The sequence below is a fragment of the Vigna radiata genome, chromosome 11 (genome assembly GCF_000741045.1).
Source record: "Vigna radiata var. radiata cultivar VC1973A chromosome 11, Vradiata_ver6, whole genome shotgun sequence".
Taxonomy (NCBI): domain Eukaryota; kingdom Viridiplantae; phylum Streptophyta; class Magnoliopsida; order Fabales; family Fabaceae; genus Vigna; species Vigna radiata.
In genome coordinates, this window is record NC_028361.1 from 2,783,694 (window position 1) to 2,805,996 (window position 22,303).

Genomic DNA, 22,303 nt, shown 5'->3' on the forward strand with positions numbered 1-22,303 from the left:
GAAAAACTGCTGCATGCTACTCGTAGCCCCTTCACTTTTTTATAATCTTTTTTATAAACAGAAAACCTTAATACGAAGCATGATTTATAAAATTAAAACTCTCAATTTAAGAACTAAGATTCTTTTATTAGATATGCTTTTATTAGATATTCTTCCTTTATTCATCAATAAAGTCAAATTTTTAGCACCAATTCTAAACAACTAAAAGTAGCCATGTCCAAACAAATTTTCAGCCCTTTAATCCAAGTACTTATTTATATTTGTTATTGTCGACAAAAAATAAATAAATCCAAGTATGCTTCATGTGACACTGAAGTTGCCAGAGCAAAACAATTAGATATATTTGACCTTACGATTTTAGGATAGAAAAAATTAACCATATATGGTAGTAGTGTGATCAACATTTCTATACTTCTGCTCACCTACATCCACCAAGAACATATTACCGTTTATTATTATATTCTACAACTTCCAAGTTAGGCGGCTACATTTATAAAAAATATTTAGATAGTAAGTACCAAATCTAACAAGAAAAAATTAGTGTTAAAATGTACAAGAAATTTATATGAACACCTACAATTAACTTCCTCGCTTTCCACAGAACAGTGAAGTCTAAAAGAAGTGAATGACCTCTTCATTGCAGTAAGATGTCATAATTATACCCACCATGGCTTGTCTAGTAGATCCTTCGACAACATGTACCTGAACCGAGAACTATAAGGTATCCATTCGATGATCTGAGATGACTTTTTATTGGATTTACGACCAAGGCACTTCTGCATTGAATCATGGAGTTTCTTGTCAACACTTTCCATTACCCATCCAAGGAGATCATCTAAACTGATTGACGCTTCTCTAGAAAATCTTTCCACCAATTTAGGGAGAAAAACTTTGCTTGACTTCTTTACAATTACATTTGCTTGAAGAAACTCCCTTTTGGCAAAATTAAGCTGTTCTCCTATATTTGATGCAGTGTAGACCTTTAGCTGCAGCTCAGTAACAAGAAGAGTCTTGATCAACAATTTAAAATCAGGTTATAAGGGAGCAGGAACTGATATGGATGCAAATGTTAACATCATACCCTATATTTTTGCAATTTCTCTTATTTACTACCTTTTTTTTTACTTACTATGCTTCATCAATGCATCAAACATTGATCAGGATGCAGACTCAAGAAGAGCAAAGCCCTAACTAACATCACATTTTGCCATTGATATTAAAACTGCAATTCTTGGAAAAGAGTAAATAAAAGAAAATTACCACAGGATCAGACAAAGCCCCGGTGCAAAGGGCAAAACAAACAAGGGGTTGAAAATCATTAATATACAACTTTGAGCTGATAAACTGCTTTTCTTCACCATTTTTCTTCCTCAGAGCTGCAGCCACAAAGCTTTCGAGCCACTGTGCTTGATAAACAAAAATAATAATCAGATGAAACATGAGCAGCCATCCTAACATCAAAATTTGATATTAGAATTTTTCACTTCAAATTCTCTTAAAAAGATCATTACAATACAAGGAAAATAAGATTCTAATGGAGTTCTAAGCATCTCGCTCAGAAAATAATTATATTAAAACTTCTTGTGGAGTCATGGTCTTCTCTTTCCAAATGAAAAGCAAACCCTAGAGCCCTTCTGGTTTAGGATAAGGATTAGAGGAAACAGTCCAATTCTGCTTTCTTCCCTCTAGTGAGCTAATCAAACAGGAAAAGCTCATCCTATTCTGTTCATTAAGTTAAATTTATATATAAAAGGAAGTAGGGTTAGGAAAAGTAATTACATAGATAAACAATGTTTTCCCTTTCAACCTCATCTCTAGAGAACCAAAATCACATGTCTCGTCTTTCTCACAACAAAAATAACAATTTATCAATGAAGACTATAACTATCATGAGTGTTACTATTTGAACTATTGCCCAATTGTTTTTCCTTTTCTATTGCTGTCCCCAGTACTTCCACCAGCACCACTACTGTCCCACATCTACTGCCACTACCATCCCTCTCCCGATTACCGCCATCACTGTCACCCCTCCTTTCGTGAGGAGAATTTTGTTATCTGTGCACAATTTATATTCTTATCTACCATACTGTATGACACCTATCAAACACTAGATTAGATTATCTTATCTAGCTTATATCTTTGCCTACATTGACATAACTTTCTTATCCACCCTTGTCTAATCCTGTCCAGAAAACAACCCTATTACTTTGGGTCAAAACAGAAAGGCATATATACAACACACATATAGAGTTACACTATTTGGATCAATGAAAATATTCCACTATTTAAATGCAACCATAAACTGGCAACACTTTAAATATTTACAGGAGCATATGTTACACAAGGGTCAGAGGAGTACCCGTCCAATGCGGGGGGTTCGAAAGCCAAATATTGCTTGTTCTATGGCATTTGCACTTATGATATGACCGCCAATATTGTAAGCTGCCTGCACTACACAGTTGCACTTATCATTTCATATTATCCACAACGTATCAATTAAAAAATAATTAAGAACAATATTGTACCGCTGAGAAATTGGAAGGTCTAAAGGTGTATCTCTATGATATTATGTGTTAACTAACGCAAGTTACTACCCATCGGAATCTAAATGCCTCCAAATAGCGAAGCATATTTAGATGATATGCCTTTTGACAACTTAATCCATGTAAATGATAACAAGTAATCAAGAGTAGGGGAATAGGAGTTTCTTTTTCTTCCTCCTACCTACAAAGGAAGAATTTAGTTTATGTTCCATGTACACATGACTGTTTCTTTGTAATTTGTTGGATTAAAAAAAATGAAATAAACATTATTCAGACATTGTTTCTTTATAATTTGTTGGATTAAAAAAATGAAAGAAACATTATTTAGATATGGTTCCTGGTCTAGGCACAGCAATGAACCCAACAAAGATTGGCTAATGGAAGGCACTTCAGGAGAGTATTATCCTTCGTAAGTTTTAATAAACATTCTTAAAGTGTTAATAACTTGGAGCTGACTAAGTACGATATCCAATTGAATAAGGAAATACACTACCTTATGAAACAAGGCCAGCCTCTTCAGAGAACCCTGGGGAATCCCATATGCTAAATATGCCTATTATCAGTAAAATAAAGTTATACATTCTGAAACTTGGCTAAATAAAAATCATAGTCATGTGAGTGTGAATATTACATGCATCACAAGAGCATTATGCACATTGATCCAGAACGCAATCTGTCCATCTTGTTCCATTTGACTGATATTCACCCTTTCAAGCTGTTCAACTAGTACTCTGAAGGAAGGGAGGAAGGAACGGGTTAAGTTCACAATTTAATCATTATAATCTAGGGAGTGGTTGGACAAAAATAACAATTACACAGAACTAAAACTGAAATTTCTTCCCTTAATAGACTGTCAGTTAAGCAGATTAAGCAAACTTTTTGTGTTCTCTAAAAATTAAACTGTAAGGAATTACATTATGTTTATATAAAGGTTTCAAATAGTTTCTTTAAGAGATATTATTGATGTTTTCCTATTTTATTTATTGGCTCATTCTTCATATGATGAACTAAACTTAGCAGGACCTTTGTGAGGCAAAAACTTTGCCATTTATTTCTTAAGGTTGTTGCTCTCACATACTTTCCAATTTATTCATATATGATATTAACTTTTTCTGTATTAACACTTATGTGCTGCATTATTAAGTGAGCACACACCAAATAAAATAAAGTGCATTATGAACCAATAAAGTCATTTGACTAGCTTTAACTGTTAAGCTTGGAGTCCATTGTATCAATATTGACATTCTACAATATAAAGATTTTGTATGAAAAATTGTGTGAAGTTTAAGTAAGCTTTAGAATCTATTAACGGTCTTCCAGTAGTCAGACTTTCTTTTTTGGCCGCAGTACTATAAACATAAATCACAGAAGATTAATGCAACTGTATTTGATACTACTACTTAGGATGTCTAGAAAAAGAACTGTCAATCAAATAACAGAAATTGTCTCAAATCATTGTACAGACGATGATAAACATATAATAGAGAGTCATTGTAAATAACTCTTACTAAAATTGCCAGAGAACTATTAGTTGTCGAGTTTCTAATTTTTCAATCAAACAAAAAATATTTCATGGTATGCCACTGCATTAAGAAGACTCTTTGTAAGTGCATGAGAAGCACCTTCTTGGTATTCACACTTTTAATATAGCATCATCTTAAACTCATCAATTTTAAAGAACTGACCTGTAGTTGTCAATGGCGTAAGAAGCATGTGAAGAATGGCGTTTACGTGTAGCAATCCAAGATATCTCCACCACTGATTTGTAAGAACAGTCCCGATCCTCTACAAAAATACCATGTCTTGGTCGTACAGCATGAGCAGATGACCTACTCTTTTCAGTATTTACAGAGGTTGCACTACGGAGCCAGCAATATACAGTTGCCATACACTTTACCATCTCCTCAGAGAGTCTGTTCGGGCTTAAGTTTAGATGATCCTTTAAAGTTCGCAATACTGGAGTTTTCTCCATTTTGGTAAACTTCTCATGAACCTGACATGATTAAGGTCAAAATGTCAGAACAAAGAGAGTTTTAGTACATTGGGTTCTCCTTTTAGATGGTATTACTTATAAGCTTTTTCTGTTCACGGAAAAGACAGAAAACGAGTAATTGTAGTAATATGTTATACCTTAGTGGAATCAGGACAAGTCTTCCCAAAATAAACTTTGCCCTTGCCACAAGATAAAGGAGTATAACTTGACCCAAAGATTCTGTTCTTCAAGTCATTGTTAGAAACCAGAGCTTGCAAGGGTCTCATGGGAAACTTTTTTGACGAACAGAAAGCACTTGAAATTATACTTGGATGCCTCCTAGATTCATGCTTAGTGTGAGCAGGAGAAGCCACCCCAGAATTTTGTTCAGATGGTGGCCGACTAACACAATGTTCAAAAATACTTCTGTACATCGCAAGCACGTGTTTCTCTCTGCTTGTGACTTCTTCAAGTAACTCAATTTCAGCAATTAAATCTTTTGTCTAAAAAAAGGGAAGAAAAGAAAAATAGTTAATTTCTATGAAACTGATGATTACTTCTTACTTATGGCCATATCTTGAATGAGAAAAATAACATAGCGCATTATACATGTCAATCAAAGTTTGCAATTCAAGCATAGTGTCCCTTTATGCTTATCACAAGTTAGAGTTCTTTTGCAAGTGAATGAACTCCTCTTGTCCTAATAATTTATAATCCTTAATAGCTCATTCCATGTTTTGTCGTGATTGTTTAAACTTGAACACTTCAGTAACATAACATGTAACAATACTACATATACACAGAATTGCACATTATAATAGCTAACATGTCAGTCTGAAGACTACACATACACAGAATTGCACATTATAATAGTCAATAACCAAATTAACCTGAAAGCAGTTGTTGATGGGTGTCCAATGTCCATGAATGGTTTATTTGTCTACCATGTCCACTACTATCTTGACAGATTAAGAAAGTGTGAATAGAACACAGGCCTGAGTATCAAATGTCAAATTACCTGAGCAGCAAAGTGCCTGTGTCCAGGTGATAAAGTACTTGAGGCGCGGCCCATTGCTTTCTCAAGCAAGATACGCATAGATTTTTCCTGCTGGAGGCGTAGCTGTAGTTGCTCAACCTTCAAATAAGTACACCATATGGTGCGGGCATCAATGAACTACAAAGCTACTGTCATCTTACAGGAAAATAAAAACCCACACAATCTGGTATTGCCTTTCAATAATGAGTCCTTCATGTTTCCCATATGTGTTTTCATAAAAAGAGAAAAATACAAAAGATGCATTTCCCCAAAGACACGATATGTTTTCTTAAGCTTAGCTTATATCCATATGAATATTTTCTACAATTCTTTTCCATTGTGATTTATTGATCTTAAGATGCTTCTAAGTTTCTCATTATTGACAACAATCTTTTCAGAAGAATTGTATCTCTGCTCCCACAATAAAGTATTTTCAAACTTATTATCAAAAAAGAGTATGTCAAATACTAATCATACTATACTTAATATCAACTAGTGCCGGAATCATATACTCAATTTCTTTCCTTTTAAAGGTCACTTCAAAGTTTATACTCCTGTGTAGTTGGAAAGAAATTCAAATTTTCAACTTCTAAAACCATACATTAAAGGTAAAAGAAAAAACATTAACTCAATTCAGGGGAAAGATAAGAAAACCTAGAAGCAGTAGTGTCTTTCTGAGTCATCTCAGCTTCGGTAAACTTGAAAGAATAGTTATACAAGAAATACCTAAGAATCTAGGTATCCAGGGATTCCACCAAACCAAAATGGGAGGGAGATCCACTGTGATTATATACAAATACAAATATAACTTACATCTTTTTCCAATGATGATCTATGATTTGAAAAAGTTTTATTGTTACAGGTGAGGTTGTCATGTAAAGGACTTGGTACCCTGGAAGTCGACACTGAAGTTGGTGAAACCTGTTCAAGTAATAGCAAATGAATTACTTTAATTTCAAAATTATGATACTCTATAACTATTGTTTCCTCCATAGGATTATAAGATATGACTTAAAAAGTAAAAGATCAAATTTATACTTCAATCTCACAACTCACAAGATATTCATCATGGCCTTTCTCTAAAGGATGCAAAACTACAGCTCTTGAAAATTTCAGGTTCCTGTCAGAAGAAGCACTGAGAAGTGCACAACAAATCACGTAAATGAAGCAGCTCAAAACTATTATAGCAATTTGTCAAAGAAAAGCATCAACATTTACCCTAAAACCTTTTACCACAACCCACAAAGTACCCCACCCAAACCAAGTTTTCTTAAATCGTTACTTCATCAATATATTCAGTCGGAACCTATCATTCTCTCCGCTTTTTATTTTTATAATGCTCTTGAATTCAAATTAACAAGAAAAAGGGAAAAAAATACATTTTTCATTTAAAAAGCCAAATAGTTAAACTTCTTCACACAAGTGGAGATTCGTTACCCAATGTTTATTTATTTCATTAAAAATTCCTTAGCTTAAAAAAGTTATTCATTATTTTCTCAGTACGTTATTATAAGCAAAGTATAAGGAGGCACGACTGAGTTTCAGTTTAAGCAAAAACAAAACCTGTTAGTGCGCCTGTGTACCCTAGAACTTGCACCCTGAGGCTCAGCATATGCACCCACTCGTGCATCACCGTCTTTGTCAAATACACTATGAAAGTAAAACTCACCCATCATTAATTCTTAACTAATCTAGAAACCCTCCCGAGTTCTTCTTCATCTATCTATCCATCCATCCATCAACAACACTATCAAATCCCACACACTGTATTTACTACACAACGGAACACCAGGGACCGAGTTTCAAACGCAAGGGCGAGTGTGGGCCTCGAATAATTAATTGAGCATAACAGAAACAAGGATGCTTCACATAGAAGAGGAATCAAATTGAAAAAGAAATAAATAAAAAACAAAAATGCGAAACAGTGAAACCGTTTTTTGGGCGAAGGAGAATGTGAAGTGAAATAAATAGCAATAGTTACCGAAAGACTGCGATGATCAGAGAAAGTGCTGGCTGCACTGATCGGAATTGAATTGGATGGGCACTGAGTTGTTGAACGCATTCAATGTTGCGATTTAATTCGCGTACAGCTTCATCACCCTCTCTTTCTCTCTCTTACACATGCATCGATGTTGAGTTGGTTATGGAAATGGAAAGCATTACTACTATGAGTAATGCAGATTCGTTGATCATGCTTTGAATTTGAAGTGGAAGTGTTGGTCACACACATTCACCCGCCAATTTCTTTTTGCCCTTTTCGCTTCTGTTTTCCACTTTTCCCTTTCTCATCCTTCACACTTTTGGATTTTAGCTTTTACTTTTACCTCTTTCTGATCTTCTCAACTTTTGCCACTACTATCAAGTGTTAGCCTCTTTCCTTGTATTCCTTATTCATAATAAACAAATAATAATCTTTTTGAAATGGAGGACCCAAAAGCTATTACAGTGACTTTAAAAGTACTTTTAGAACGTGAAAAACTTAACCGAACAGATCACGGTACCCACCGATTCTTGAGCTATGTTACTTCACTGTAAAATTGTGTCTTTGGATTCATAATAGCCATTTTAACCCAGTTTCAATATGTTAAATAGGTGGAAGAAGTGGATCTTTTAGGAGGGTTTCTTGAAAGTGGTTTTTTTTTTTTTTTAACTTCACTAAAGTATTACATTAAATAGATTTTTTTTGTTACGGTATTAACTTTTTTAACGGTAGAACTGTCCTGACTAATGTATGATGAGGTGTAAAGTTTTTTCTTTGCTGTTACTGTTATGTGTTTAAAAAATAATAGTAAATTCTGACATGAAATTTAATATAGTTAGGATTAAATTAGAAATTCAATTTGGGGTAATTTGGAATGGGTAATCTATAACACCAAATCGTGAATACACCTCGTCATAGCTGTTTTGTTCCATCATTGAACCCTAATTCTCAAAGTCCAAATTGCAAATCTGCAAAAATTGCAGTCATGGAAACCTTGCAACAACAATTTTGTTCCACAAATTCTAATTCAAAAAACCCAAATCATGGATCTGCAAAAATCGCACAACCATTCATGGAAACCTCGTGACAGCGGTTTTGTTCCATTGAATCCTAATTTGCAAAGTTCAAATTGCAGATATGCCAAAATCGCACAGCCATGAAAACCTTCCCACAACAATTTTGTTCCATCGTTGAACCCTAACCTTCATTGCACCATATATCAACCAAGGTATAGTAGTTTCATTCCACCACCGTCGCCCATTGACACCAGCAACCACCTTCACCACGAACCTGCAACCCAAAACGTGAAATCCTTGCACTTGCAACAAAACATTACCAGCACCAAATTATCCCAAATTGAATTTCTAATTTAACCCTAGGTGGTGAAGCTGTGATAGAGCGATGAAGGAAAAAATGATGTTGTTTGTTGTCACGAAGCGCGAAGAGGGGAGGTGGTGGCGAAACAGAGAGAGAGCGGGAGAAGGAGAGAATATGGAACCCATCAACAGCTGGGTCTACACTAGAATCGGAGATGGCGATGAGATCGCCAAGAAATCCCAATTGCATCTGACCAAAATCACTTTGCCTAATTACCCCAAATTACCCTAATTTCAATTTTAATTTTAACCCTAATTTTATTACATTTCCACGTCACAATTAATATTTTTTTTGAATTAACGCGTTAGCAAAAAAGATTAACTTGCACAGTTTTTATAAAAAGTAGGCATTTAGTGAACTTTTTAAAAAAGATGACCACTCTGAACAAACCTCCAAAAGAGAGACAAAGTAGGTATTAAACCTTAATTTTATTGTTTTATTTTAAAAACTAAAATATATTAATATATTACATTTTTTAAACGTAATTTCTACATTAATTTATTTTACAAATAAAAATTTAAATATATTAATTATTATATACATCAATTAAATCACCCATAATTCTCCACTTAGTTTCCTTATCTTGTATTGTTTTTTTCTCTCGATAAAGATGATTTTATCTTTTATTCTTTTTATTTTTCTTTCCTTCTTTCAATCTAAACAAAACATATAAAAAAACTGCGTTAAAACACTAATTATTTACTATTTATTTGAAAGAAAACTAAGAAATGATAAAAATTACTTCCTGGAATTTGCAATGAAATGTTTTTCTTCCATATTTATTTATCAATTTTAAGTTTTGCAATAAATTAATGATAATGAAAGAAAAGAAAATAATTAGTGTAAAAAAATCTTAAATTTTGTAACAGACTAAAATTAGAAGTAAAATAGAAAGAAAAAGTTTAAAAAGGATATAAATAATAAGGAAAAAAAAGAGAAAAATCACTCTATTATGTAAATGAATAAAAGGGTGAGTTAATAAGAACAGAAAATTATCTCTTTTTCTATTTCTATCTATTCAAATTTCCTTTTTAATGTGGTATTTAACATCTTTCGTCAGTTGAACCATCTTAAGAAGTACTTTTACCAACTCAACTTTTAACTTAATTGATAGTGTTTTTGCGATACTTCATGTTTTGACATAACCCTAAATAATCCTAAATAGTACATATAGTTTATAATAATAATTATATAATTTATCTCAAAATCCATAAATTCATCTCATATCATCTTAAGAATGTTTCATATTAATATACAATTATTTAATGGTTCGTCCTTTATGCATGTACTTTAAAAGCACAAAAAGTAAATTAATTTTTAATTTAACAAAATTTGATTAAAGGATTAATATGATTATAACTTAACAGTTTGATTGACACAAAATACTTATTTGTATAAACTTGTAATGGTTATACTTTTACTTACTAAAGCACAAGCTATTAATAAACTTCGACTTATTTTAGAAGAAACATTACAACTTGAATTTGGTAAGAATTTTGTTAAAAAACAATATTTGTTGATCCTATCCCGACACTCATGTTTGCAACAATTAACAGAGAAATCAATTATCAATAAATTATTTTTTTCAAGTCATAACAATTATATTATATATTTTCTACGAAACTGATATTGATTGATGTTATTTTCTACCAAATGATTGTACCTATAAGAGAAATTTGACTTCAATTAATAGGTATAATACACACTCCAGAATGTTCATATGATAACTGTTTCTATAGCCGCCCAACCACTACTTATCATAGTTCTACCATTAAAAAACTTCATATCTTACAATAAACTGACGTTGATTTGTTTAAATAATCTAAAATTCAAGTGTTGAATATGTAAAATTAGATATTAAAAATTTATTATATATAATTCTTCTATCTTTACATCTCATTTATATATTATAAATTAATTTTATCTTTAATCAATATAAAACTCCTAACAACACTTAAATAAGATGCAGATGCATGTAAACCGATTAAACATAACCTACTCATGTTAAATATATAAATATTAACTATTCTGAACAATTCGTGATCACAAAATATGAAAAAAAAAAAAAAAAATACATTAACGAGAGCCACTAATAATACATACAGATTCTATGAAATTTTGTAACTCAACCATATAACATAAAAACAATGGTAGAAGAGTCTTAACTCTAGTGCACCCTTACAATCACTATATTTGAAAAATTATTTACTTTAAAGTTTGATATCTCTATCAAAACTTTACCTAATTTAAATAAAATCGTTGTCAAAAAAGATAGCTGCAGTTGATAAAAATCAAAACAATTTAAATGTTTGTTTTTCACTATTTATTGATAAGAAAAAGAAACATTGGCATTATTAATAAGTAGTCAATGAATAAAAACGTGAGCATATATATCAATGTAACATCATGGGAGTTTATGAGCCACAAATACATATATATAAATATATTATATATATGTATAGAATTCTCTCTAACATGTTCTTGCCACCATTGTTATCATTAGCATTTAATTTTGGCCACCTTTAGTTGATTTGGCTAGAATGAAAACGACGATTAACAGATGGTTTTTTAAGTGCAAGTGGAGTTTCCTATAATAATATTCCCCTAGGATGCTTATCCATCCAATTTTCTTTCCTTTATTGTTGAATATATTACTGATATAACTATTGAGCGTATGAATAAAAAAAACAAAGATGAACAGAAATGATAGGAGTTTTAAAATGGAGAAAAGAGTCAGGTATGGGATTAGTTAGGTTTTGGATTATTAAAGATAATGATACTTTAACATTATTTTTTGACAATATTTTAACATCATCTACGTGTTATTTTGTGATTGGTCCAAAAGTATTTTACAATCAATAATAATAATCATAAACACTGACATGAACCAATCACATATATAATAATATGTAAATGATGTTAAAATGTTATAAAAAAATGTTGTTAAAGTATCATTATTCAATTATTAATGAAAGCCTTATCCAACCACTGACGTGGGCCATGGTCGGTGCCGTGACAGCCAACAATGGCTGTTCCTTGGTAATCATGCGTATTATAATTATGTGAATTGTTGTTATATAAACCTAAGCAGGCAAAGTAGTAGCAGTAGTTAATAATAGAAAGATAGGTTGTTTGGTTTTGAAGTAAGGATGGTGAAGATCACTCTTGGTAGCTTTGAAGACTCTTTTAGCGCTGCCTCTCTCAAGGCCTATTTTGCAGAGCTTCATGCCACTCTCATTTTCGTCTTTGCTGGTGTTGGATCAGCCATTGCTTACAGTAAGTCTTCACCAGCCACTAATTATGCATATAGTGTCTTTCTTTTTCTGTTAAAAACCCTACTCAACCCAAAACACTCAAATAAGAACAATATCGGTTAAGAAATAAATTTTAAATCTAATTCAATCTTACAAAATTAATCGATTTATAAAACAAGATTTGTATCTATTTATATATTTTAAATTGATCTTATTTCTAATTGATAAAATTTCACACAATAATTTCATACTTCTCGTGACACTCTTGGTCACATAAATAAAAAGAATGAATTAAAACCGTTTGTCAAAGTAACATATAAATGTAACTCTCAGGCAGGATGTTAAGATTGAGTAAACTCAATTTCTAGAAAACATTTTCCATGAACTAATAAAGTCTTGGGTCTCAAATATGAACAAGGACAAAACTAAATTTTATTTAATTGGAGAGCAATTAATACCTGCCTGCATGCATATAAGTTTTCTCATAATGTATGCAAGTGAAAAAATATGATTATACTTACATTAATTTGAGTTAAACTACCTCTTATCCTTAATTTAAAATATTATATGTATACTTTATAAAAGCTTGAAATGTTATTTTTGTGATTAGTTATAACTTCTTGTATATTCCAAGGGAAAGTTCAATGATAATTTCAAATAATTAATATGAGTGATGATGCACAAACAATCCATTGTTTGTTAAACACCTATCCAACATTAACAAAATAATACTTTTCAAAAAGATTTCAAATTTATTAGAACAATGTCTTAAAGCAATATTTAGAAATAAAATAAAGATTTAGATTTAAAGAAATTATAAAATAAATAATTATTTTACAAGTGTTACTTTTATAAGAATTAATGACAAGAATTTATATTCTAGGAAGATGAATAAAGAAAAAAGAAAGTAAAAGGAGAAAATAAAAAAAAAACCCTTATTTTGTAAAGATTAAAAAAAATTAATTTTTTTTTAAAAATTATCAATTTCTAATATTCCAATCTAACAATATCAACATGCTAATCACGGATTAAGTTTTATTTAATTAAATCATTAAAATACTGAAATTAAATATAATATGTTAATAATTTTTTGATTATAATATCTATTTCACCGTATTATTGATTCGTATATTTGAAATAGATTAATCACGAATTATCATCCAATTGTGAAAAAGTTAAGAAATATAATATAATTGTTTTATGGTAGTGCATGCATGTTAGTGTTGGCAGAAGGAACACATATAATGAAGGGGTTGGTTGTGTTTGTTTTACATAGACGAGGTCACGAAAGATGCTGCATTGGATCCAACGGGGTTGGTGGCAGTAGCGGTGGCACACGCATTCGCACTGTTTGTAGGCGTGTCTGTTGCAGCCAACATCTCAGGTGGACATTTGAACCCAGCTGTCACATTTGGGTTGGCTATCGGAGGCAACATCACCCTCCTAACTGGCTTCTTGTACTGGATTGCTCAATTGCTGGGTTCTATCCTTGCATCTCTCCTCCTCAGTTTGGTTACCGAGAAGGTACGTATTAATATTTTCAAATAATATTATTTTATTAAATAATGATATTTTGATAATATTTTAATATTATTTATGTGTTATTTTGATTTAAAATTATTTTACTATCAATAATAATAATCATAAATAGATGGTATTAAAATGCTGTCACGATATTATTATTCTATTTTATTTTTACGATAATCAAATATATATCTTCAACTTCTAATAGTGTCTTGGTTGCTATGACACAGAGCATTCCAACCCATGGACTGGCTTCTGGTGTGAACGCTTTCCAAGGTGTGGTGTGGGAAATTATTATCACTTTTGGGTTGGTTTACACAGTGTATGCAACTGCAGCTGACCCTAAAAAGGGCTCATTGGGCACCATTGCACCCATTGCTATTGGGTTCATTGTGGGTGCCAACATCTTAGCTGCTGGCCCATTCAGTGGTGGGTCCATGAACCCAGCCCGCTCATTCGGCCCAGCCGTGGTTAGTGGAAACTTCGCTGATAACTGGATCTACTGGGTTGGCCCATTGATTGGAGGAGGTTTGGCCGGGCTCATTTATGGAGATGTCTTCATTGGTTCCTATGCCGCTGTCCCAGCCTCTGAAACCTATCCTTAAAAAACATCCCTTATTGTTCTCGTTTGTTCCTTCAAGCTTTTTCTCTTTCTTCAACGTTTGCTGTCCTGTACCTTCAATTTTCCTTTCACCGCTTGTAATAATTCTGTAAATTTTAAATTGAAGTCGAAGCATGCCTTGTTGGAACTCCCGTTATTTTTCCGTTTGCATCCTAACGATAATAATAACCGCGACCGAATAGTTTTTTTGACACAGTCAAACTGACCAGTGGCTTTATTGCCTCTGTAATCTAAAACGTTGCTATATTCTGAAACATAAATACTAACAAAACTTTTCCTCGGATCTGTAATCCTTGTCCCAAATTCTAAATGTCGAGATCATTAATATCCATTTTAATCCTTATATACGAATAAGAGAGAATATTTACTTAAATAACTTTATGATTTCTCACACGCTTCTATATTTTCGTATGATTTTCAACAGAAAATTATTTTGGATCTTATACATTTTATTTATTTTAATCTTCGGGATTAACTGACATCGATGATATATTTATTAAATTCACAATTAAGTACGACTTATATGTATCTTCTTCTTTTTGTCCCTAATATCTTTTTTTTTTCACATTTGGCTCTTCTGAAAAATCCCTTTTTCTCATTTTGTTCTTCTGAACAATCCCTTTTTCTCACATTTATTAAAATTTTGAAGTGTTGAGTTGATTTTTAAGTTACCACTACTTGAGTATAACACATGTATTTTATAAAAAAAAATAAAAATTGTCGAGCGACTTTTTTTATTCTTCTGGCAATGAAGAATTTATCCACAATTATATTCATCTATATTTAACTGAATGTTTTGTTTGATCCACGCACCATTCTTCCGACTGCTCTAACAGGAGAACTTGAACTTATACAACAAAACAGTCTAATTCTTCCGACATCCCAAGAATCTCAGCCTAATCAGAATGTAAAACATCAATTCCACAAAAAACATCAATTCCACATTAACCTTTTCGCTGTAAAAAGAAAGACCCTTATAAATTAAAAAGAAAGACCTTATAAATCACATACTTGTTATGTCTTAAACTAACCTTTCAAGAAAGAAAAGAAAAATGGTAGGTGAAATTGCAATGAAAATAATAAGATCCAAACTAAGCATCTCCAACCCAACGCCATGCCACAAAGAAATGATTGAAACAAACATTTTACTACATTCATTATTAGTTGAAATTTATTCAAAATTTCAAATAGTGGGTCATATCTCATTTAATTAGTACGTCACCTAAATCTATAATTTTCAATAAATTTCAATCGATAATAGACTATGATTTATTAAAAGTATTACTAGTTTGATCTCCACTATTAAAATAAATTAAAACAAGGAATTTTAGCAATTAATCTAAGTCAGAGACTTTCAATTATGTTCAATCTAAACAGTAAAATGTCAGGAAATGAACTCCTAAATCCAGCAACTATAATTTGAACAACATTTTAGTATGATTGAATGCTATTATAAAATAAAATAATCCATCACCATAAGAACATTATGGTACAAAATGTACTTTTCTCAATAATCAGAAAATTGACAACTTGGCCAAAAAGATGTAGAGCAAACAAAGGAGGTGTAATAAAATTAAAAGCTGAGAAGATACAGGACAGGAGGACGAGCCAAACTGAATTCTACTTCGGTAGTTTCCACCAAAATCTCGTTATCCACAAAAAATGTTCATGCTCCCCAACCACAACAAAGAACAATTTAGATCGGGTTAATCATGCTACATCATCTCGGTGAAGTTGAATACAGTGGCAACCTGCAAAAGACGATAACATGAGCACGTTTGAGCAAGACAATAGTAATATTAACACTTTGCTAACAATTCCTAAAACAGGAAACTATAGCAATATCAGTGGAGCAATTATATTTTCAGATATAACGAGAATGCTGACTTTCTAACTTGCTAACAAACTCTAAAGGTTTAATAATTTGAAAGGTTAAATTTTCCAAATACAAATAAATAAAGTTCTTGTCTAGATTACAGGAACAAAGAGGAAACTATGAAAATAGTACAATAGAAATTTTCTAGAAACTCACCCAGTAGCTACTGAGTTAAAAAGATGGCAGTTGGATTTCCAGGGGATGGAGGATTTTGATTTAGTAAAGTAGCATATTTTCCAGCTCTAGCCAAGGAATCCGCATCTGATGCTGACAAAATTTCCACATCTTCTAGACCTATCTGTCGCTTGATCAAGTCCAAGTTTTCCTTAAGAACCTCAATTTCACCAAATGGCAATCTCAAATCCAGGGCTTGTGGGCCAATTGAAATTGCTTCCTCTTTCTTAAACCTCAAGAAAGGCATACAAAGCTTTTGGGTTTGTTTAAAATTAGAAGACTGACCTACAGAACTCTGTTGTAAGGCCTCCATTATGTCTGAATCGGGTGCAAAAGTTCGAGTATCTCTATTAAATTTTTTCTGAAGAATACTGAGGCACTCAGCTTTCCAACCATCAAACTGTTCATTTACATATATCAAGCCTGTCACCTTGTTTTCTGTCGGTGATGTGACTGGAGGACCTTTTTTGTTACCCTTCTTTGAGCCCGAAAGTTGCTTCTGAAGCAACTTCCTCATCATAACAATCGAGTCCTGCAGATATTTATTTGCACTCTTCAGTGTGAGATCAGGTGTATCACCTGTTGGCCAGCCAGCATTCACCACGAAACCATCCTTCTTCAAAAGCTCTCTCCAAATAAATTCTGCATAATGTGGACAGATGGGTGCTAAAAGACGTGTCTGCACATCCATAAAGCGCCACACTAAGTCATGATTGGAACCCCCGACCCCACATGAGAACCTGTACTCATCTCTAGCGGCCTGAAGATCATAAAAGCCAGTCTTGAGAGCTTCACGAAACATATAGTTGGAGTAATTTTGCTCAGTTGTCTTGATAGCTATGTTAATCTCATTGGCAAATACACGATCAGCATAAGTAGATGGCGGACCAGTTCTCATGGAAGATTCTGCTGCCAGATTATCTTCATACCATGCAATCTCTTTAGTGAGCCGTAGAATTGCAGCATTTGCAGTCTCAAAGACAAAATTTGCATCATCAACACCATCACCGGCATCGGCCAAAGAGAACCGTGTAGCATCGGCAGAAAATTCTTCAATTGCCTGACGCAATGTCCTAAAATTTCCAGTGGACTTTGACATTTTCTCTGAATTGAGCATAATGTGACCATTGCATCTGAACCCACGAGGCCAGTGATGCTTGGCCATAATTGCTGTATGGTTATAAATGGAGAAGGTAAGATGATTCTGGATGAGGTCCTTACCAGAGACTCGAAGATCAAATGGATACCAATACTCAAACTCCCGCTTCATTTTGTCCAAAAGGGATGATGAAATATCAGTTGACTTGGGATATGGTCCATCACAGAAAATATAATCCCATACATCATCAGTAAGTTGTTGTGGTTTAATGGCAGACTGGCTCGATCCATACATGTCACCATTTTGCAAATGGTGTGCAACAGTGTAATAAGCCATGTAAATGGTGGAATCTGATAAAGACTCAACCAAGAACTGTTCATCCCAAGGTATGCGTGTCCCAAGACCAAATGATCGTGAACAGGCCCACTGGTTCAACCAGCCTAAAGTGTGCTCAAATCCATGTCGTGTCTCATCTGAGTAGAGGCTCATATTAGCAAGGCACTCCTCTGCCAACTTCTTCCACTCTGATTCTCCGTATGTAATGTACCACTGATCTGTAAGGGCTACAACGCATTCATCACCAGATCTTGACATCACCCGTTTCTCTGGTTCACTGTAGACAATAGCCTGACCTGGAAGGTGGAGCCAGAATAATTAGTAGTGGTGGCAAGATTACAGAGAACAATACAGACACGACATTGAAAAGAACGCAAAAAACTTCAGAACAATTCAACAATCTCAAAATAGTAAAAAGAAAACTACAAAACTGTTTTGCTGGGGACATTATCAACTCAAATTTGAAGGTAAACACTATTCCAAAAGACATGCATGTCGTTAGCCTCAGCAACGAAGTTTAAATGATACAGTATTCATAAATAATTGTTCATAGATGGTTTGTAATACAAAAACAAATTTTAATATTTTTTAAATTACCCAAATTTAATTATACTTTTAAATTAATATACTTTAGAATTAAGATGAATATTTATTTGTCAAAAAAGGCAGAATGAATAAATGCGAGATTGAACTCAGTTTATTAAGTAAACCAAAAAAAAAATCTCAATCTTTTATTCCATTGTTTATCGCTGCTATCCCTTGAAAACACTAATAATGTAACAAATAAAATTTTAAAAGTATCCCATTTTATTGTACCATTGTGGGTAATCTGGTAATCTACCAATCGACTATGACCCATACAGTCCCCCTTCAGAAGCTTACATATTTATAATACATGGACAGACAGCATAAGTCCATATCTTGACCACCGTCACCTCATCCTCTAAGCTTTTAAGCTTAAGATCACGGAGAAGCAACTGGTCTGAGATACAGGGAAAAGTGATGGGGGACACGCCCTACCAAAATTGCATAGCCCAAGGACAAACTAGGTCTTCTAGGACAGGTTACAAACTCAAATGCACAAACTTGATCAAGTTTTTTTGAGATTGAGTTAAGTTTAAAAATTCACTTTCAAATATCGTATCAAAGCATGAATGTCTATCCTAACAAGATTTGATGAGGGACACGCCCTACCAAAAATGCATGGCCCAAGGACAAACTAGGTCTTCTAGGACAGGTTACAAACTCAATTGCACAAACTAGATCAAGTTTTGTGAGATTAAATTAAGCTTAAAAATTTACTTTATAATATCGTATGAATGTCTATCCTAACAAGATTTGATAGGACTATTGAACTCCTATCAAACCACCTATAGATATCTAGACTCGTTCAATATGACCAATTCTCAACACTAGGAGATGTATTGAAGATTCTATTAAAACTAATACGTAAGGTACAAGGCTTGCCTTTTTAAGCCAGTTTTGTGAGGATAAGATAATCTTGTGTTCCAGTTTCTTAAGAGAACTTCAAAAGCGTTACACATAGTTTAGAATAGAGAAGGTCCTTGCTAACCAAGGAGTGACGTTTCCGGTTAAAAATTTATCCTTCGATTTTTGTTGTATTAAGCATGAAGGAAGTGAGTGGCAATGTTTATAAAGATACTTAGAAAACATTTTTTTGACAACATTTGAACATCATCATACGTGTCATTGTGTGATTGGTCCATGATGGTGTCATTGTGTCATTTGGACCAATCACACAATGACATGATGTTGAAATGTTGTCAAAAAATGTTGTCTATGTATCATTACCCAATTCTGAGATATACAAGAACAACAATACTACACAATATTAAAAAAGTAAAAATAAGAGTGAGTAAATGCTGACCTGTTTCCAAAAGCTTGGTCCTAATCAAGGGTTTAGCTTCCTGAACTTTTCTCCCGGCATATTCCCCAACAATCATCGTCCCTTCAGTGAATCCTTTCAAGTAAGTTTGCTTCTTGGCTTCTGCAAGCTTTTCTTTATCATTCTGGCTTTTGATTTTCATCTGCAAGCAAACTGTCTCTGCACATTTGTTCCCAAACTGTGGAATCTCAATGATTGGCACAATCTCAACCGGCATCACCCACTCATCCTTAATCCCATACTTCTCTCTGAAAGCAGGTTTTGCTTTCAAATCATGCAAAGCCATGTAATCATCAGGAGCATCACTGGGCACACTGGTGACGATCCCAGTACCCTTATCCATCAAAATAGACAACATGGGAAGCGCATAAATAACCTCACTAAAAGAAAGTGGAGACTTCAATGGAAGTCCAATCAAGTCACGACCAGTGAGCTCAAGCAAGCAAGACGGTTTCTCCGGAATCCGCGAGTGGTTCTGGTAGGCAAGGTTGAGCGCTGCCCTATGAGCAAGAACAAATACTTCACTATCATTGATTTCAAAAGCCCCGTACTTCCCATCCGGTAACACCCAAGCATTGGTTTGACCATACATAGTCTCAGGTCTCAAAGTTGCAGCCGCAAGAAACACCTTCTTTCCCTCCAAAACCTTAAATTTGTCGGGAAAAGGAGCAACCAACTCCATCTTGATAATAGTGTACTCTTGAGGCTGAACTCCTTCACCACTGGCTCTATCATGATCCGCACAAGGTTGACCATCCAATGGAGAAAAAATAGTATACCTCACATCCTTCACAACCTTCCCGAGGGACTTTAACTTCCTCATCTGCCACCTCACAAAGGAATCATAATAAGGGTTCATATCGGTAGTGATAAACGACCTTCTCCAATCACAACCTAACCCAAAAGCCTTAAGGTCTTCAACAGCCAAAGGTGGAAAGTAAGAAAGCCACTTATAAGGATCCTGAAACTTGGATATCTCGGCATCAGAAATCCCTACACTTCGCATGATCTCCCACTGGTAAACCTGTCCCGTTGACTTCGAAGCAGCCTTTGACTTTTTCCCTTTGAATTTATCAGGAGGAGCACCATCTCCAGAAGGTTCATCTTCTTGTTGCTGTTCTTCTTCTTCGATTTGGGTGGGGAAGACGGGCGGGTCACCGAAATTGCGGATCTCGCGAGCGAGTTTGTCAGCGGATGCTTTGATGGGCATGCCGGTACAGTGGAAAGCGAAGGGGAGGAGGACATTGGCACCGCGGAGGCGGTGGAATGCGGCTGCAAACTCGAGTTTGGAGAGGGAGAAGGCGTGGCCAAGGTGAAGGTAACCGTTCATGTAAGGGAATGGGAAGTTGCCGAAGAATTTTTCGCCCGGTTTAGGGTTTACCTCGCCCGGTTCGGCTCTGAAGACCTCTTTCTCTTCCCACCATTTCTGAACCTTCACCTCGATCTCGCGAAGACGGTCCCGGCGCGCGAAGCTCTTCCCGCCATCGCTCGCCATGTCTGTCAGGTGACGGAAGCTAGAAAGCACCGAAAACAATGAGTTTCAGATCGAAAACAGGAACGGAGAAATGGGAAAAACAGAAGTTTAAACGGCGTTTTAAGATGAATGTAACCTGTGTACAGCCGAAGTTTGAACACGGATAACAGAGTGAGCGAGGCGAGACTGCGTGCGACAAAGCAACAACATGCAGAGTAGAAAACCAGGCGCGGGATAGAAATGAAGAGCGAGGGTTTTGCTTGCTTCTCCAATTTCGGGTCGGGTTTCTCGGCCCGTTTATTTGGGCTTACACGCCCATTTATATCTATATTTGGGCTATTACTTCCTGCATCATAATAGATTCACCTACACCTCCAATTTGGTGAAAGAACAAAACTGCAGAAATGGGATTCTTGAACAACATTCCAGAAAACGAATCCTTGTGCTGTTTTGAAATCACCAATTTGGAACATGAATTTTTCAATTCGGATTAGGAATTCCCAGATATTTGACTGAATCATAAAATTCACAACTCCAACGATTTCTGAAGCTCTTCATCGACCAATTTTGAGACTACAAAGTTAAGGGAACGGTTTTGGTATTTGAATTTGTCGCCGGTGTAACAAGAAAAAGTCATGTTGCAGAAAGCAACAACATAGAAAATCAGTTACAAATTCTAAATAAATTTTTTACTTCTAACTGAGAAATATGTACATGGTATTGACTAATACTTATACTATATAATTTATATTAGAAGAAAAATACATTTTTCTTTAGTCCACCACGTTGTCTTATGACCCGGAATTCTTTTATAATATTGACTGAATAAACTTAATTATATGTAGTAAGTAATATATTACATCATAGTATCTGAAATTTTTATATTAAAAAAGTAATGCAGTTAGTTGAAGAAAGGGTGAACGAATATGGGCCGACTGAATTTATTGGGATCTCACATTGATTTGTACAGGATGTTTATATTTATTATTATAAAATTTAATTATAAATAATTGTAAAATCTTATGTAAATTAAAGTTTATTCGATTTTGTCTTACTTTTTTTATATCTAAATCGTATTGAGTTTGAGCATAAATTAAATGATTCAATTAAAAATTTGCGTCAGATCTTA

General features: G+C 34.0%; 3 protein-coding genes across 4 annotated transcripts; 1 reads left to right on the forward strand and 2 right to left on the reverse strand.

The window, feature by feature from the left end:
• Positions 1–248: 248 nt before the first annotated feature.
• Positions 249–7,960, reverse strand: LOC106776543. Of its 2 annotated transcripts, XM_022775734.1 has the most exons (12): positions 7,533–7,960; positions 7,115–7,324; positions 6,608–6,686; positions 6,365–6,472; positions 5,534–5,650; positions 4,674–5,018; positions 4,229–4,536; positions 3,175–3,274; positions 3,037–3,096; positions 2,360–2,446; positions 1,261–1,401; positions 249–986 (listed from the first exon to the last, which is right to left on the reverse strand). In XM_022775734.1, exons 2-12 carry the CDS (start codon positions 7,225–7,227, stop codon positions 657–659), a joined length of 1,788 nt encoding a protein of 595 aa, XP_022631455.1. In that variant the 5' UTR covers positions 7,228–7,324; positions 7,533–7,960; the 3' UTR covers positions 249–656. The 2 variants fall into 2 exon arrangements, with proteins under 2 accessions (XP_022631455.1, XP_014519510.1); XM_014664024.2 differs by lacking the exon at positions 7,533–7,960 and having other exon boundaries at positions 7,115–7,520.
• Positions 7,961–12,004: 4,044 nt separating this feature from the next.
• LOC106778033 (probable aquaporin TIP2-2) lies at positions 12,005–14,445 on the forward strand. Its single transcript, XM_014665918.2, has 3 exons — positions 12,005–12,185; positions 13,440–13,687; positions 13,918–14,445. Exons 1-3 carry the CDS (start codon positions 12,059–12,061, stop codon positions 14,290–14,292), a joined length of 750 nt encoding a protein of 249 aa, XP_014521404.1. The 5' UTR covers positions 12,005–12,058; the 3' UTR covers positions 14,293–14,445.
• A 1,279-nt stretch (positions 14,446–15,724) lies between these two features.
• On the reverse strand, positions 15,725–21,431 carry LOC106777643 (leucine--tRNA ligase, cytoplasmic). Its single transcript, XM_014665305.2, has 4 exons — positions 21,311–21,431; positions 19,683–21,214; positions 16,342–18,090; positions 15,725–16,060 (listed from the first exon to the last, which is right to left on the reverse strand). The coding sequence occupies exons 1-3, from the start codon at positions 21,382–21,384 to the stop codon at positions 16,349–16,351; spliced, it is 3,348 nt and encodes a 1,115-aa protein (XP_014520791.1). The 5' UTR covers positions 21,385–21,431; the 3' UTR covers positions 15,725–16,060; positions 16,342–16,348.
• Positions 21,432–22,303: the final 872 nt, after the last annotated feature.

Excerpts from the sequence above, each read along its gene's own strand:
- LOC106778033 (XM_014665918.2), top strand. The coding sequence starts at position 12,059 with ATGGTGAAGATCACTCTTGGTAGCTTTGAAGACTCTTTTAGCGCTGCC. Across the intron at positions 12,186-13,439 it reads TGGATCAGCCATTGCTTACA|ACGAGGTCACGAAAGATGCT; the intron begins GTAAGTCTTCAC and ends TGTTTTACATAG. Across the intron at positions 13,688-13,917 it reads TCAGTTTGGTTACCGAGAAG|AGCATTCCAACCCATGGACT; the intron begins GTACGTATTAAT and ends GCTATGACACAG.
- LOC106777643 (XM_014665305.2), bottom strand. The coding sequence starts at position 21,384 with ATGTTGTTGCTTTGTCGCACGCAGTCTCGCCTCGCTCACTCTGTTATC. Across the intron at positions 21,215-21,310 it reads CAAACTTCGGCTGTACACAG|CTTCCGTCACCTGACAGACA; the intron begins GTTACATTCATC and ends GGTGCTTTCTAG. Across the intron at positions 18,091-19,682 it reads GACCAAGCTTTTGGAAACAG|GTCAGGCTATTGTCTACAGT; the intron begins GTCAGCATTTAC and ends TCCACCTTCCAG.
- LOC106776543 (XM_022775734.1), bottom strand. The coding sequence starts at position 7,227 with ATGATGGGTGAGTTTTACTTTCATAGTGTATTTGACAAAGACGGTGAT. Across the intron at positions 6,687-7,114 it reads GTACACAGGCGCACTAACAG|TGCTTCTTCTGACAGGAACC; the intron begins GTTTTGTTTTTG and ends TGCACTTCTCAG. Across the intron at positions 2,447-3,036 it reads GGCTGGCCTTGTTTCATAAG|GCAGCTTACAATATTGGCGG; the intron begins GTAGTGTATTTC and ends TGTGTAGTGCAG.